This window comes from Pongo abelii, chromosome 14, assembly GCF_028885655.2.
Source record: "Pongo abelii isolate AG06213 chromosome 14, NHGRI_mPonAbe1-v2.0_pri, whole genome shotgun sequence".
NCBI classification, from domain to species: Eukaryota; Metazoa; Chordata; class Mammalia; order Primates; family Hominidae; genus Pongo; species Pongo abelii.
In genome coordinates this window covers 65,129,777-65,148,215 of record NC_071999.2, presented here as the reverse complement: position 1 = coordinate 65,148,215, position 18,439 = coordinate 65,129,777, and the positions used below count along the sequence as shown (strand labels likewise).

The 18,439-nt window shown below is 35.3% G+C and overlaps 1 protein-coding gene across 3 annotated transcripts in view; it reads left to right on the top strand.

The window, feature by feature from the left end:
• DIAPH3 (diaphanous related formin 3) overlaps positions 1 to 18,439 on the top strand; it is a 485,256-nt gene that overhangs the window by 269,660 nt on the left and 197,157 nt on the right. For all 3 annotated transcript variants that reach the window (NM_001374211.1, XM_054528709.2, XM_054528710.2), the window contains 1 exon segment: positions 8,982 to 9,221. In NM_001374211.1, the coding sequence (NP_001361140.1) occupies positions 8,982 to 9,221 (240 nt within the window).

The window sequence follows — 18,439 nt, the reverse complement described above, 5'->3', positions numbered from 1 at the left end:
GAAAAGGGATAAAAGAGGTTGTCTTGGTCTGTTTTGGCTGCTGTAACAAAATACTGTAAACTGAATGGATTATAAACAACTGAAATTTATTTTTCACAGTTCTGGAAGCCGGGACTTCCATGATCAGGGTGCTGGCCGACTCCATGTCTGGTGAGGGCCCACTGATTTCTGATTCATATATGTTGCCTTCTATCTGTGTTCTGAGATGGTGGAGGGACAAGGCAGCTCTCTGGACCCTCTTTTATGAGGGTGCTAATCCCATTCATGAGGACTCCGCCCTCATGATCCAATCACCCCAAAGGCCCCATGTCATAATCCTATCACACTGGTGAGTAAGTTCTCAACATTTATGTTTGGTGGGACACAAACACTCAAACATAGCAGTGGGGAAAAAGGCAGAAAGGACATATGGAAAACAAATAGTAATAAAATAAGCACATGAAAAGTATCATGGGTATGTGTATTTCCAAGAAGGTATCTTTCAAGGCAAACTGTATTATAAGAAATAAAGTATTAGTATACAATAACAAAAATAATAACTCACCAGGAAGAGATAATCATTTTAAATATGTATGCCTAAAAATTGAGCATCAGAATTTATGAAGCAAAACCTGGCAGAAATAAATGGAAAAATATACAAATTCTCAATCTTAATGAGACTTTAACACTCCTCTTTGAATAAATTCTAGAAAAAGTGTACCAAAAAAATCAGTAAATACTTAGAAAATCAAGATACTTCTATCATCCAACTTGTTCTGATATTTATAGAACACTATCTACAACAACTGCAAAATACACATTATTTTTAAACGCATATCAAATGTTTACCAAGGTAGACCATATGGGAATATAAAATAAACCTCAGTAATTTTCAAAATATAGATATCTTGCAGGGTATGTTTTCTGTCTATAACAGAATTAAGTTAGACAACAACAATAATAGAACATCTACCACAGTCTAAAAATTGCATAACATAATTTAAAATTACTGGTGGGCCAAAGAAGGAATTATTTTGAGCCAAACGAAAATGAAGCACTGAAAAAGAAAACCAAATTCTCGAACTACTGGTATCAGGAATCAAAGAAGGGAATATACTACAGCAAAACTAGAAACTAATATCATATATGAACGTAGATGCAAAAGTTGTCAACAAAATATTTTTGCATCAAATATCGCTGAACTTAATAAGGAGAGTATGTTATGACCACATGGAACTGATCCCAGGAATGCAGGGTTGGTTTTACATTTCAGAATTAATTAGTTAGCCATATTATCAGATAAAAAAATACAAGGTAATTATGAGAAAAATCATAATTACCTAAATACATGTGAAATAAGAAGCATTTGACAGAATTCAGTCATTTTTTGTGAAAAAACTCAACAAACTAGAAATAGAAGGAAACTTCCTCATTTTGATAAAGGACATCCATGAAAAACCTGGAGTTATACTCAACTTAATGGTGAATGACTAGATGCCTTGTCTTTTATGGTTGAGAACCTGGTAAAGGTGTCTATTTGCATTACTTCCTTTCAGCATTATAATGTACTAGTCTGTGTAACAAGAAAACATAAAAGATGAATACATTAGAGGAAAGAAAGTATACCATCTTTTTCTTTTTTTCAGCTGACCTAATTGTGTATGTGAATTGAGCAAGGTCATAGAATACAGTGTACCAAAAATAGTTATTTTTTTCTACAAACAGCAAAAATTTAAATGTAATTAAAATAGTATTATTTACAATGTCATAAAAAAACTAAAAATACTTTGGGATACATTTCACTAAATATGTGCAGATTTTCTACTGAAAACTATAAGATATTGCTGAGAGAAATGGAAGAAGTTGTAAAGAAATGGTATTTATTATGCTTATAGACTGGAAGAGTTGGTATTCTTAAGATTTCATTTCTCCCTCACATGACCTAGGAATTTCACACATTCCCAATCAAAATCCCAGCAGGTTTTATTATAGAAATTGACAAATGATTTCTAAAATTCATATGGCATGCAAAGGACATAGAATATAGAAAACCAATTTTAAAGAACAACAAACTTGGTGGACCTAAACTACTGATTTAACATCAAGGCAAAAGTTTTGGCTTAAGGATATACAACTAAGCTTTCTAGAAGGTTAGAAATAGACCCACAAAGATACCATCATTTGATGTTCAATGATGTTCTTTGTATCAAATGGTTTTGTAAAGTCTATACATCTTAGGGACTAAAATGAATCTCAATTCCTGCATCACACCTCACTGAATAATTAGAGGAATGGAGTATGGACCTAAACATGAAAAGATAAAAGATAACTAGAATAAAACATAAGTTGGTAAAGGGAATATAAAATCATATAACCTACTTTGCAAAAACAGTTTGGCAATGTTTTAGGTTAGGTATACATTTGTACTATATTTTTTACTAATTTAATAGAAATGAAAACACTCATACAAAAGTATTAATAATAGCCTGATTAGTTTCTTAGGGCTGCCGCCACAAAGGTCCACGATCTTGGTGGCTTAAAACAACAGAGATTTATGCTGTCACATTTCTGGGGTCCAGAAGTCATAAATGAAGGCGTTGGCAGGGTTCCTGTCTTCCAGAGGCTCTGAGTGAGAATTTGATCCATACCACTCTGCTAGCTTCATTAAGCTACTCACGATCCTTGGTGTTTCTGGGTAGATGTATCACTCCAGTCTAGGGCTCACCCTAAATCCAGGATGATTTCATCTTGAGATTCTTAATTTAATTACGTATGCTGAAACTGTTTCCAAATATGATCACATTCAAGGTAGCAGAGGTTAGGATTTAGACATACCTTTTGTGGGTCTCTGTTCAACTCAACTCACTACATAGCTCCAAACTGGGGTGGGTTGGGGGGAAAGTCCATCAGCAGGAAAGTAGATACACAAATTTTGGTATATTCTTGCATGGAAATCTATTAATAAAAAGGAACAAAGTACTGGATTATACAACGTGTGTATAAATCTCAATCTTTTTTTTTTTTTTAGTGAAAGAAGCCAGCTATATAAACTGTTTACCGTATAGTTTCATTAATATAAATTTCAAGAACAGGCAAAACTAAGCTATAGTGATTGAAATCCAAACACTGGTTTTCTACGATGGGATGGGGATTGTCTGGAAGCGGGCATGAATGAATTTAAGACGCTAATATGATTCTGGGGTTTATGCCAGCTTTTTAATTCAAGAGATATTAAACTTATGTGTTAAGACTGTGTGCTGAGACTGCCAAATTAAATAGGAAGTCTCTTTGTTCTTTAGCTTTACCAATCATAGCTTTACCACTTGATGATCCTGAGTATCTTCAGAACTCATTTGGACCTCCTGTGAAATCCTTAGTGACCCAGAATTGATAAGGATTTATAAACAAAGGTGCAGCAGTCTCTGATGTCTATAGCCAATTGTTTATTTCTTGACTAAGTGGAGGAATATACATTTCAGCCTTTTAATATTTTTGTACAAGCTTTGGCTTTACCTTTCTCCTATGAAATATGTAAAAATTATACCATATGTACTTTGTTTTTGTATAGTTTTCTTAAATAACTTTAGCATAGCAGCTTTAATATCGTAAGAGTATATTTATTTTAAAAACAGTTTTGATATTCTGAGTATTACCTCAGGCATAAGTCACTTGAATAGCTTTTTTTTTTTTTTTTTTTTTTTTTGAAGCCTTTCTCCAAGTGAAATGAACTTGCGTTTTTTTCTGAGAATTCTGGAGATCATGAACATATTGGTCTGTTAACAATGAAAGATATTTTTTACATCATTAGAAAAATCAAGCTCAAAATTTTTTTCCCTAGTGTCTTAATTCTGTGATGTATTAGATCACACTACTTTCTCAAAGTACTTTCTCTTGTCTTTCATAAAACTGCATTTGTTTTTTCGCATTCTTCTTGCTTATCATACCTCTCCCATAGAGAAGTGAAGAATTAGCTAATAGGAGAGTATGAGTGGAGAGTGTAGTGTGGAGCAGCAGTCCTCAACCTTTTTAGCACCAGTGAATGGTTTCATGGAAGACACTTTTTCCACAGATGGCGGGGGGTTGGTTTTGGGATGATTCAACCACATTACATTTATTGTGCATTTATTTCTATTATTACATTGTACTATATAATGAAATAATTATACAACTCACCATAATGTAGAATCAGTGGGAGCCCTGAGCTTGTTTTCCTGCAACTAAATGGACCCATATGGGGGTGATATGAGACAGTGACAGATCATCAGGCATTAGATTCTCATAAGGAGCATGCAACCTAGATCTTTTGCTTGCGTAGTTCACAACAGGGTTCTCGCTCCTATGAGAATCTAATGTCACTACTGATCTCACAGGAGGCCAAGCTCAGGTGGTAATGCAAGCAATAGGGAGCAGCTATAAATACAGATGAAGCTTCACCTGCTCGCTCAGGCCCGCTGCTCACCTCCTACTATGCAGCCTGTTTTCTAACAGTTACTGTTGTGGGATCCCTGATGTGGAGAGACAACAAAAGTAGATCTGAAAAAGTATTAAAGATTCAGCACAATAGGAAGTAGTTGGGTATATTAAGGAGGAAGGTAAGAAATATTGAGATAGTACAGGAGGCAGGCACAGCTCATTGCAGGGTGTTACTTGATAACTACTGTGAAGAAATTAAAGTTCATTCTTACTTACTAGAAACATAGCAGAGGAAGCTTGAGTTCCAGATGGTTTGTAAATTGTGGTTCTTAATTTCCACATTGTGATGCTCTGAGTGGTAAGGACAGTTGATTAGCAGCAAGTTAGCTCTAGGCCTGGGTCCTACTAGCCAGGTGACTTGAGTCATTTCACCTTCCTGAAATGCTTTTCTATTATTTCTTATATTGTGATATCTACAAAGTATGTGAACTAATGCTTTTAGAGTATTATAAATTAAGACTGAGGCCAGTAACTTCCCAGTCAGCAGGTTACTATACTGTTAGAGAGTTAAGTGAACAGTGAAATTTCATAATAACTTCAGGGAAGAATAAAAAAGAATAAAAAATAAATCCTTTTGAGGTGTGCCATGTTAAGTCTGCATAGTAGGACGGGGGAAAAAACATCTGACAACCTGTATTTATAAAAGAAAATGTATAAAGAGAACTAGATATGGTGTTAAACAAAGTTGGTGTAAAAAATGATTTTTTTTCCTTATAGAATAATGGATAAAATTATATGTGAAAAATATAACCATAATGAGATTATGAGAGATTACATCTTCCTGGGGACCTTTCTGACTTTCTACTCCTTAAGACAGGCAGAAGAATTCAACGATAAGGGCTGCAGGGGCAGCTGCTATGGCTCCTGTGCCCCTCACAGCACTGAATGGGGCCCAGTCAATACTTGTTGGTTCATTGATTTTTCTAAAGGTCTTTTTACGTTGTTCCCTCTCCAACAACATATATTGCCAACAAACAAAATTTTGAAATAAAATTACCCTTAGGGTTCTGGATATTGCTTCTTGATTTTTACCAGTCACTGCTTTTAACATCTCTTCATTCTGACATATGACATCTGTGTGTGGGGAGGTTACAGGAGTACTGCTCCCTGCCTTCAAGAAAAACAGGAGTGAAATCAATGTATTTTTCCTTTTTTGGATTGATCTCCAGATTACATCTCATTATTGTCAGATTTGGGTTTCATGAATTTATATTCCTAAGACTTCATAACAATAGATTTAAAGGATAACTGTAAAAATGAAATTCTAATTTCTTCTAGCATTCTAATTATTAACTAGCTTACATTTTATGTTTATTGTTCATTTACCCTTTCCTTCTTCTCATTTTTAAAAATGACTTTCTGTTGCCCTTCAGAGTATTATTTGAGCACCATAGTTCATTTCTGCCTTCCACTTAGTCTTAGACAAGTCAGAAGTTTAGTTTTCTTAGCAGGAAAACAGAATGCAAATCCCCAGTGTTGATAGAATATAAGAAGTGGTGAGGATGCGGAAACATTGGTCGGGGTTTTTACATATACATATATTTTCCCCCTTCTTAACCTTTTTTATTTGATTCCACCTGAAGAAATAAAGTTTGATTCAAATAATGAGGAAAAGGGCTGGGCGCAGTGGCTCATGCTTGTAATCCCAGCACTTTGGGAAGCCCAGGTGGGTGGATCAGTTGAGGTCAGAAGTTAGAGACCAGCCTGAACAACATGGTGAAACACTGTCTCTACTAAAAATACAAAAAATTAGCCGGGCGTGGTGGCTCATGGCTGTAATCCCAGCCACTCAAGAGGCCGAGGCAGGAGAATTGCTTGAACCCGGGAGGTAGAGGTTGCAATGAGCTGAGATTGTGCCACTGCCCTCCAGCCTGGGTGACAGAGTGAGACTCTGCCTCAAAAAAAGAAAAGTAACCCTTCTGTTATTATCATAGATTCCATGATTTAGATCTTGGAACATTAACCTTAAATGATATTTTGTTGTTAAATAAAAAGGGCAACCATTTGGCCTAGGGGTCATCATATGGCTAAATAGTGAACTAAAGACAGGCACCATCTCCAGGTGACCTTTCAAGTTCCTTTCCCACTCAATAATTTTATTTATTAAAACACATTTACTCAATAATAGTCAAATACTGATTTATCTAAACTTGGAAGAAAGAACAATAGGAAAAGGACATCTAATTTTTTTTAAAGTGTTGTTCAAAGCTTTGTTTTTAGGTTACCTTTCCTGACTTTGTCTTGTCAGGGATTTTCATGAACTTGTAGCACTTTGTTCTGCATTACATCATAGACTTACTCTATCTTTTCAAGGTACCTGTCCCTAGTGCCAGATACACTCATTATTCATACAAATCTAGGTTATATTTTTCTAGGAGAATTAATTACTTTATGCTGGCTACATATGGTTAGCTTGTCAGCAGGAAAGCTTTAACATATTTTGGGGTGGTATAATGTAGGCATTTAAGCAGTCTCTTTTTTCTTCTGTTCATGAAAGTAGTAGTACATTAATATATGTTAGAATTAATATATTTTGTAATACAAATGTTTTGCATAGAATACTGGAGAATTTCTTCTCATGTTTATTGCAAGTACCTGGCTTCATAATCATGAATAATGGCACTTACTGAAAACAGTGATGCTATGAGCCCATTATACACCTTCAGAATGGCCATAACTACAGGTACTACATGTGAGTGCTCTTTTGTATGTCTGACTGCTCTAAAGGACATATTAAGTATAATGGAGCATTATTCATGTTACCAATGTCATATGAACATCTTCCTTTTGCAATGGTTAAGGATAAAAAAAATCCAGGCAAGTGAACCTATCTGGAGACATATAATATATTTTAAGACAAATGTCTTTGTGATAAGTGATCACTGTTTAAACAGAACAATTCATGCCCAATAAGAATCAACATTCTAATAGTACATCTCTTTGTCTCTTTATAATTTTATATCGCTTAAACTTACTCTATAAACTTTTAATGATATTTCTTCTTCTTCTTCTTCTTTTTTTTTTGGTCCTTGTTGAACTTACATTCTTTATTTTTCCTAGACAGTGGAATATGAAGATGTTCCTTAAAGTGCCTTGTAAAATAGACTTCTTATTAATAACTACATTAATTGAGCCCTTAGAATCTTAATTGTATATGCATAACCATTTAATTTGGCAAGGGGCTGGGGAGAAAGCTAAGTATAAATTAGATATTTATATTATTTGAAAATGGAACTTTTCATTCACTATAGGGCTTTGGTCTACATGAAAATATTCTCTCAGAGTTGTGTACAAAGAACTAATTCTTTATTGCTCAATTTTTGTCAGATGAGTAAGCTGAGTTATGTTTAGTCATTAAGGCAGTGTCTGTAATCTATTGGAGTCTAATAAGTCTTTAGTATATTTTAAGTAACGATCATTATTATGTTATGAGCTGATAGCTTTCTGTGTCCCAAACAATCATGATTTTCATTATATTTGGCACCCTACAGGCTTCATATAGCATTGTTTTTTTAGCCTTTCCTTTACAGTCTGTGACTAAGAGAGAAACAGTCCCTATTTTAACCTGTCACTGCTTTTTTTCTGACCTTGCCTTAACCTGCTTTTGATATTTACAATAGTTGTCGAAGTTCAACAATTTTACTATTACCGCCCCTTCAGTGCGTTTTAAGTCCCGAATCCCTAGTGCGTTTGGTCAAGGAATTCATATCTAGCTTAATATGTGGTATGTCTTCAGCCTACAGCTAAGTGATTATTTCCTGCATGTGTGTTGATATAACACAGGAGTAAGGATAAAGGCAGGAACTTGCCCCTTTGTTCTTTTAGACACCTCCAGTCCCCCACATTCCCAATAGAGAAACCTAGAGTCCCAGACAGGGTTAACTTGGCATGTGATAGATTTGTGGGTTTGCACCGCTTCTGCCTGCTACTACTCCCATGTTTCCTAACTCTGATTCTGCTAATTTAGTATGTGTCAGGAGTCATTCTACTTTCCTGTGTTTCTGAACAAAGTCAATTTAGTACAAATTGGGACCTATTTACTCTCCCTCTATCTAACACATACTGTTAGTCAGCAGGGTTTCTGAGGACAGCAATTGCTATTTGAAGAAAACAAACCCTCTAGACTTTTCTGAATGTGTTTTAAACATGACCCAGTATATTGCAGTATTGAACAAAAATTATTCAAAACAATGACATGAATGCCTTGTGATTTGTGGCCTATGTATCTTGTTACCTTTTTAGAATTTAGTTTAAAAAATGCTTACTTTATTGCTTAATTAAACATTATCATTTGATTAAAGCTTTCTTTTCATTGAGCATCTAAATTGTTAATTTGGGTTTTGAGGGATGACTCTGGATTCCTTACAAAAACAAGCAGGGCTTTTCTCTCTTCCTGCTATCAGTTTTAGGAGACATATTTCTTCTTTGGTACTGTCATACCAATAAATCATCCCAGATTACTTGCAGTCGTACAGTACTAAAGTATACCATGCATTTTAAAGGAAATCTGCTGTTTTCTTTTCAATCAGATGAGCAATGTGAAGAGACTACGGCCACGGCTCAGTGCTATTCTCTTTAAGCTTCAGTTTGAAGAGCAGGTGAACAACATCAAACCTGACATCATGGCTGTCAGTACTGCCTGCGAAGAGATAAAGAAGAGCAAAAGCTTTAGCAAGTTGCTGGAACTTGTATTGCTAATGGGAAACTACATGAATGCTGGCTCCCGGAATGCTCAAACCTTCGGATTTAACCTTAGCTCTCTCTGTAAAGTGAGTTTGTTTTTTAAAAACACATATTTGCCTGAACACTTGCTCTTAAATGTCAGCCCTGATTGCATTATTTAAAACTTTTTTTATTTTGATGTGCTCATTATCAAGAACTTGAAGTGAACCATGAACTCAAACCCAGAGTGAACTGAGCTAATTTACTCAACCTCTGAACTAAATCCAAATATTAATTTTCTTCAATCTGCAAATCCAATTCAAGGATTTTATTTAATAACAAAATTATATCATAAACCTATGCTTTCTCAAGCCAATGAAATGGAACATCAAAATATTATTAATACTGACTCGTACTTACTCAGTTCAGATACCTGTATATATATTGAATATTGCTTAGGATTGCCATTAACATTTTTACCTTTAACTATTTAAATATTTCTCTGCATTGCTTTCATAAGCAGACTGAAAGGAGAGAAAAATGAGACCCCTTTATATAAAGGGGAAATTATTATATTGGAAATATATGCAACTCGGATATTATTGATTTTGAAGTGTTTCTATCTAAATATAATTTTAGAGGACATGAAAATGGAGTAAGTTTAGAGCCTTTTTTTTTTCTTCTGCGTCTTTCATAGGTTGAATTTCCTTACAGCAAATATATTCAATGTTTTATAAAACAGAGCTCTTTCCTGAGGAGTGGGCCATAGTAATAGGGCTTTATTGATCTGCTTACAACAAATTCTTCTCAGTTACACATCAGAAGAAAACCTTTTTCTTGTTCTTGACCTCTTAACAACCACACTCCCTGATTAAGGAATTTGATTATTGCTATTGCCAGCTAGTTAGGGAAGGTGAAAAACAAGTTCAGCTTTACCTATAGGTTTACTGCATACTTATTCTATTGGGGCTTTCATGAATTTTCTTATACAATTTCCCTGGCCTAAGCCTCTCATTGCTATCAATGCCTTGTGAGTGTTTCCCTTGCCCCATCTCCATTCTTTTATTTTCCTCTCTGTTTTCTTAGGCAGCTGTATTTGGTGAAGATCCCTAGCATGGGCGATGCAATTCCTAAAACACATCCTGAAGACTTGGCACATCTCTCGTGGGCTTACTCAGAGTGAAGTCCTGTGCCAGATGCTTTGCCAGATTCTGTCTTTAATGTATGTGATTAATATTTACCTGGCATACATGAGACTCATATTTTCCACATGTAAACCATTAATTATGATTAAATGCTTTAAGGAAGCCACATACTAAAAGTTATGGCAGCAGAGTTAAGACAGAAAGCCTAGCTCAGCTATGAGAGGGCAGTTAGATATTTAGAGAGAAATGGAAATTTAAGCTGGATCTTGAAGGATGAGCAGATGTTCTGGGAGAGGAAAAGGCACTCTAAGCAAGAGTCAGCAGCTTCCATAAGGGTTATAGTATGGCATGTGTGAGTACAGTGAGTGGCGTACTACCTTTGCAAACTAGATGGGAAAGGAGTGGGGCTAATGAGACTGAGGTGGTAAATTGGTCTAGATTGTAAAGAGCTTTGAATATCCTGCCTAATGATGGAGATTTTACGGACTCACATTGTGTAAGGCAAGTAATATGATCAGATGTTTTGTAGCAAGATATGTCTATCAGCAGTATGGAAGAAGGTTAAGCTGCACTGTTTAGTACTGTTGCCATTAAACATATATGGCTACTTAAATTCAAATCAGTTGAAATTTAAATAAAATTAAAAACATAGTTCCTCAGTCACACTCGCCACAGGCCAAGTGCTCAGTGTCCATACCCGTTGGCAGCATATATATGGCACATTACCATCATTGCATAAAGTTATTGGACAGCGCTGGGTTAGAGGGTTACATTGAGGAGGTATTTGGTGTTTGGTTGACATGTAGTGTGAGATCTAAGAGAGCAACAGAGGAAACCAAACTGAGAAGGTAATAGGAAAGATGGTATGGGAGGTGGCAGAGAAGAGAGAAAGGTCAAAGATAATTCCTAAGTATCTACCTTAGGCAACTAATGGGAGATATTGCTACTGGCATGTTTGAAGTGGTTGCTCAGAAGACAATGAGATCAGGGTTTTTTGGTTGTTATTCTACTCTTGTTTACCTCAGTATCTTAAAGGGCATATGATTGAGCTACCTTATTCAATTATTTGGCAAAGGTTTGAGCATCCACTAAGTAACTATCACTGTGCTTTGAGATGATGGAGTTCCAAGTTAAGGTAACGGCAGAGGGGTTTGAGGTAGAATGTAGTGGGGATGTAGGGAAGTACACAAATTCAGGGACATCTGAGGAATTGTCAAGGTGTGCTGGTTATGAACTTGGAAGCTGAAGGAGAAGGAGGCAAGCAAGAATGGCAGATTCAGGCTTTCCCTGAGAAGGAAGGCAACGTGAGAAAAACAGGGTGAGGGGCAAGATAGGGGAAAGTTAATCCACAGCCACACATGGACTACAGTCTGTTGCCTCGTGCGAAAGTGTCTGTGATCCTCTTTAGGTTTTACATCTCAGAATTATAGTTGACTCACAAAAAAACTGGCTGCATGCTCTTCCTCATGTCCTTATGCCTTCCTCTAAGGAGAGCTGTTGACAGGAGACTAGGTCTGATTAATGAGGTAGGATAGCCTACTGCAGTGGTTGGTATATAGTAAGTACTCAATTAATAGCTGTTGAATGAATGAAACTTGTCATAAGACAAAAAGTAGTGTCTTATATTTATTTTGTAGTTGAAAATAAATAGACATCCTCTCATTGAGATACAATCACTGATGCATAGTAATTTTTAAATCTTTTACAAATGCAATGTAGCTGTTATTATTTTACTACAGTTAGTCGGCAAACCAGTTAATCTGTCTGCAGATAAAGAGTTGACTTTATTTTCATGCAATGATACTGAGTATTTTGATCATCCCTCTTAGGAGCCTTCTGTTGTGGAAGAAACAAAATAAATACTACAACTTCATGTTTTTTATTAGCCTACATGTCAAGTTGAAAGCATATATTGAACAAGATGATATCTCATCATATTTGTTATCAGAAGTAGCAGCTTGATCTTTGACAATTGTGATTGAATTTTCACACTGAGTATAAAGCATTTGGTTTGATGATAAGCTCCTACACAAGGAATTCCATATATATTTGACAGTAGAAAGACAGGGAAGTATTTTAATCTGTTAAAACATGCTGGGTAATTATATGACATTTAACATTTTATATCCAAAATCCTTACTTTTAAATGCCCTTTACGAATTTAACTCAAATATGAAAAATTCATGAAAATTCATATTAAATTAACTTTGCATTGTTTAGAAATAAGAGCATGAATACTTGAGTTTCATGCCCATTATAGTTTAGTTTGGGGAGCTGTATCATAGCTTTGTAGACATTTGTAGCCAGGATGGCAATGAGTAACTATAATATCTCTGGATTCGAGAGAAAAGGATTTGCTTTCTTATATCCCAAAGATTTCATGTGGCATATGACAAAAAAGTAAAATATGACATATAAGGTAAACATAACTGAATTTATGATTAAGATCTAAATAAAAATTAAAGTTGCTGTATAGGTGCTTGACTTTTTGGTGGTCAAAATGATGCGCAAACTTCACTTCATGAGCAAAAATAGTGTTTTCCCTGATTAAACCTTCATAAGAAATTTTGCATATGTATCTTTATAAAAGGAAAACGTGTTGAATAGTGTTATAAACAACAAATGAGTCAGTTTCATCAGGATCTTTTTTTTAGAACCATCTCTCTTTCTCCTCCTCTCTTCCCCTCTCTCCCAAAATGTGTATTCTGGGCCTCTTAAGCACCTGGCACCCCATGCAAACCCTCATGATGTGAAAAAAAATGTACGTTTCAGTCACAGTAATGCTACTTCTAGTTTAGTTAAAATGGTGTAAGTACCTTGCTTTCTGATGGCTTGACTTTTTAAAAGGATAAACCTTGCAGAAATAATGGAGGACTGCTTGTCATTAAAAAATCCTCCAAATGTAGTACTGAACTTTAGATAAAAATGGATAATAGGCATTTTGACATTATATTAATTTTGAGAGTAGGGGGACTGCTGTTGATTAAGTGGAAAACATCTTTAGAAATCAAATCGGCAGATGGTAGATGCTTATCTGACCAAAATGCTGACCTAGAAAAGTTTGTATCTGGTTAGTGTCAAAGATGTTTCTCCAAGAGACGTGTTGATAGGGCCAAGTTCATTTTTTTCAAAGGATTTTAGGTAAAGAGTGAATTGGCCCAACCATCAAAGTTCAACATCATATTAAAATATATGAGATAATTTTGACTTATAAATTTAAGAAGATGTACTAATCCACATATAATAGTCATAACATGTGTTTAATAATGTTTACTAATGTCTAATAAGATGTATAATTTCTGAGTAACAGATCATTCTGATCAATACAACAGGATGATGCAGCTCTTTGTTCCAGGTGATTGAATCAACTGACTTCCTATATTGCGGTAATAGATATAAATTTTGTAGGAGTTTTACCACATGTAATAACTAATTTTTATTGTTATTTGTGCTGTTATTCTTTGGGAAAATTGCAGAAACAAATAACTATTGATCCCACTTTAAATTTATCCATACTGTCACTTTGTAGGAAGGCTTCTGTTTTCTATGGCAGTAGAATATCTAATGAGTTCATCTCAAAGTTGAAGTCATTGATGAATACATGGTAATGGGGCTATGGGCGTTGAGGATTAGGTGCTAAGATGATGAGGGGGTGGCAGGCAAAATTAATTTTTCCTAAATTCTCTTTTCTAATGCATGAATTTTTTATCTGATTCTGGATATTCCTTTTATAAGCAAAAAGTAGAAAAAGTAGAATAACTTCATCAGAGCTGTGATGGAGATAATTAAAACAATAGAAACAGCAACAAACATTGAATTCTCATATTCTTTAATGTTTCCACCAACCCTAATGAGACACTTTCCAAAATTGTGACAAATGTCTTTTGGATGACATTGATTAGCGACCTGGAGTACCCTTTAAGAAATACTGATGCCGCAGTCCCCACACCAGTTCAATTAACTTAGAAAGAATGGATGTGGATCCTGATTGGTGGCATTTTTAAAGCCACTTCCTAGGTGATTTTAATACTCAACTTGAAACGTGAATCACTTGGTCTTCTGCCCTACTTTCATATCCCAGAATGGAAAATCCCTGACTGGTGATCTGGAACCAAAAGCAAACATGAAAAAATGAAAATTAACCAACACCAAAGCCACGACAAAAACGAAACAACTTTACTTCTTCACTTAAGAATGAGTGGTGAGGCCAGGCGCCGTGGCTCACTCCTGTAATCCCAGCACTTTGTGAGGCTGAAGCGGGCCTATCACCTAAGGTCAGGAGTTCGGGACCAGCCTGGCCAACATGGAGAAACCCTGTCTCTACTAAAACTACAAAAATTATTCGGGTATATTGGCAGGCACCTGTAATCCCAGCTACTCTATTCATGAGGCTGAGGCAGGAGAATCACTTGAACCCGGGAGGCGGAGGTTGCAGTGAGCTGAGATCAAGCCACTGCACTCCAGCCTGGGTAAAAAGAGTGAGACTCCATCTCAAAAAAAAAAGAAAGAGTAGTGAAAATATTTTCAAAAATTGCTGCTTTTCCTCTCATGCCAAGCTAAACATTACTCTGAAAATGAAAACTTTGAAAAGGAGTGTGAATTTCAGGCACGTAGTGGAACTGAAATAAGTTGAAGGCCTGTTTCTCGAGCCATTTTACAAGTCTCTAGCTTGTACAGGTAGAGTTGCAGTGACTATAAAAGCATGAGACAGGATACCGTTGCCTATTTCAGGCAGTTTGTATTCTGCATACCTGTCACACTCACACAAGTTAACACTGTGAGTCGTTTTTGTGAAGTTTTGATCCCTATGTATCACTTTTTCCTTTACTCTATGAATTTATTTTTAAGAAAGATCTCTGCCAAACAAATCCATTGTTCCATTTGCATTCAGGGTATTTTGAGAGGGATTTTTATTCTTTATTAGGTTGGCAAAATTATACCAGTAAATTTTGGCAACCTTTGAAAGTAAAGCAGTTATGGGCCAAAGACTTGCAAATAACAAATGCCATTCTTATTTTACATGCAGCCAATTAAATCACAGAAATACTGATTTCCAAAGCAATGTGAAACTATTCAGAATGCTTAACCCCCTTTGACTCATTCATTAACACATTTAATGTATGACATTTTCTAAGAAATATTTAATTGGCTTTTCTAAATAGCGTTTTTGGTAAACTCTTTTCACGTCACCTTTGTTATTCAATTGCTGTTAAATGTTGTAAATGAGAATGATTCTTTTAATAGAATTATAAAAGATAGAGTGACTTTGCTCAGGCTTAGCAAACAGGCTGCTTGTGTGCCTTCATCTTCCTGCTCTCATAGCAAGCATAGCTTCTCTATCAAACTACTCTTTCCCCCAAACACCCAGCCTCTGAATCCTCCTCAGCGTCAGGCTTATAGACAACTACCCCATCAGAGATAGCACCGAAGGTGAATATTACCATCCCTGGTTTAATTCAGACTTCACTTTTATATATTTTATAAATGAAAAATAAAAACCAGAAACAAGACACTCCATTCCTGATACTCTAAGAAGTGTCTTACCTCTCCTTTATCAAGGGTCTGCATTGTTTCTACATTTTTGGAATCAGAGACAAAACATGCAACATTATTATCCACATAGTAATACTTAGCCGTTGGTACTTATGAACATTTGTTCTTGGAGGACAGGGGAGAGGATGATGAAGAAATGTATCATAAGTGGCTTTGAACTATGGTTCCAGCATTGGGAGGTACAGAATCCACCACCACCAGAACAAACTGAAAAATATCACCTGAGATATACCAGGCATGTGTTTTGTTAAGTCCTTTAATGTAAAGTTCAGAAGTTTCTGTATTTTTTTAAAAAAACAAAAACATCTCATTTAAAATTATTCTGTTTGATCCACTTATATGAAACAGCAAAATGAAAATACAACTTATAAAGTTTTGTTGGATGCAATAAAAGCAATGCTCACAGGGAAATTTATAGCATCAAGTGCATATATTAGAAAATAAGAAAGATCTAAAAAGAATAATCTTTAGCCTTAGGAAACAAGAAAAAGAAGAGCAAATGGACTCTGGAGTAGGTAAGACAAATAACTAATATATACTAGAGCAGATATCAATGAAATTGATACAGAAAATTAATAGAGAAAATCAAACCCACCAATATCTGATTGAGTCTTTAAAAAGATCAATAGCCAAGCTAACCAAGAGAAAAAGAGAGAAGATACAAATTACCCATATCAAAAACGAAAGAGGGACTATCATTACTGTTCCTATGGATGTTAAAAAGATAACGGAAGAATATTATTAACACGACCAAGCCTACAAATGTGATAACCTAGATGAAGTGGACCTTGATAGATGCCATCTACCAAAAGTCACACTAGAGGAAATGGATAATCTGAATCTATTAAAGTACTTGAATCAATAATGAATAACCTTCAAAAACAGAAAGAACAAGGCTCAGATGGTTTCACCAGTAAATTCTATCAAACATGTAAGGAAGAAATAATTTCAATTCTCTAAATCTGTTCAAGTAAATAGAAGGAGAGGGAATAATTTTTAATTCTATGCATCCAGGCTGGGTGCGACATTTGAAAATCCGTTAATGTAATCTATCACCATCAATGAGCTAAAGAAGAAAACTCACCAATAGATGCAGAAAATGCATTTGAAAAAATGTAACATTCATTAATGAGAAAAATTCTCACCAAATTAGGGATAGAGGGGAATTTCTTCAAGTTGATAAAGAACATTTACATAAAATTGACAGCTAGCATCATACTTAATGGTAATGAACTAGATGCTTTTTCCCTAAAACTGGAAACAATGCAGGTGTGTCTTCTCTCACTACTCCTCTTGAACATTGTGTTGGAAGTCCTAGCTAATACAGTAAGACAAGAAAAATAAAAGCTATAAAGTTTGGGGCAGAATAAACAAAACTCTTTCTTCATAGATGAAATGATTGTCTGTGTAGAATGCCTGCCACCACCCCCTGCAAATTGACAAAAAATAAACCTCCTGGAACTGTTAAGCAATTATATCAAAGTTTTAGATTACGAGGTCACCTAATTTAAAAAGCCAGTGGTTTCTTGTATGCCAGCAATGAACAATTGGAATTGGAAATTTAAAATAGTGTATCATTTTCTTAGTAACAAAAACCATACATAGGTATTAATCTAACAAAATACATGTAAGATCTGTATGAGGAAAACTACAAGGCCGGGCGTGGTGGCTCATGCCTGTAATCCAAGCACTTTGGGAGGCCGAGGCGGGCAGATCACCTGAGGTCAGGAGTTCAAGACCAGCCTGACCAACATGGAGAAACCCTGTCTCTACTAAAAATACAAAATTAGCCGGGCGTGGTGGCACATGCTTGTAATCCCAGCTACTAGGGAGGCTGAGGCAGGAGAGTTGCTTGAACCTAGGAGGCGGAGGTTGCGGTGAGCCGAGATCGTGCCATTGCACTGTAGCCTAAGCAACAAGAGTGAAACTCCATCTCAAAAAAAAAAAAGAAAAAAAAAACAAACTACAAAACTTTGAAAGAAATCAAAGAAGATCTAATAAAGTAATAGACATTTCATGTTCATAGAAAGCATGTCTCAGTATTGTTAAGATGTCGTTTCTTCCCAACTTGATCTATAGGTTCAATAGAGCCCCAGTGAGAGTTCCAGCAAGTTATTTTATGGGTATTGACAAAATGATTTCAAAGTTTGTATGGGGAGGCAAAAGACCCAGAATAGCTAACACAATACTGAAGAAGAACTAAGTTGGAAATCTGACACTCTCTGACTTCCAGACTTAGTATAAAACTGCAATAAGGAAAATATTGTGGTATTGGCCAAAGGAAAAAAAAATAAAAATAATTTTAAAATAATGGACCAGAATAGAGACCCCAGAAATAGATTCGTAGAAATATAGTCAGTTGATTTTGACAAAGGAACAAAGGTAATTCAATAGTGAAAGAACAGTCTTTCTTTTAAAGAAAAGGTACTAGAACATCTACATTTAAAAAAAAAAAAAAAGTTGCCAGACCTAATATCTTCCACAAGAATTAACTAAAAATTTATCATGGACTTAAATATAAAATGCAAGACTATACATTTTATAGAAGATAAGAGAAAATCTATGTGACCTTTGGTTTTATTATGACGCTTTAGATATAACACTAAAAGTATAATCTATGAAAGAAA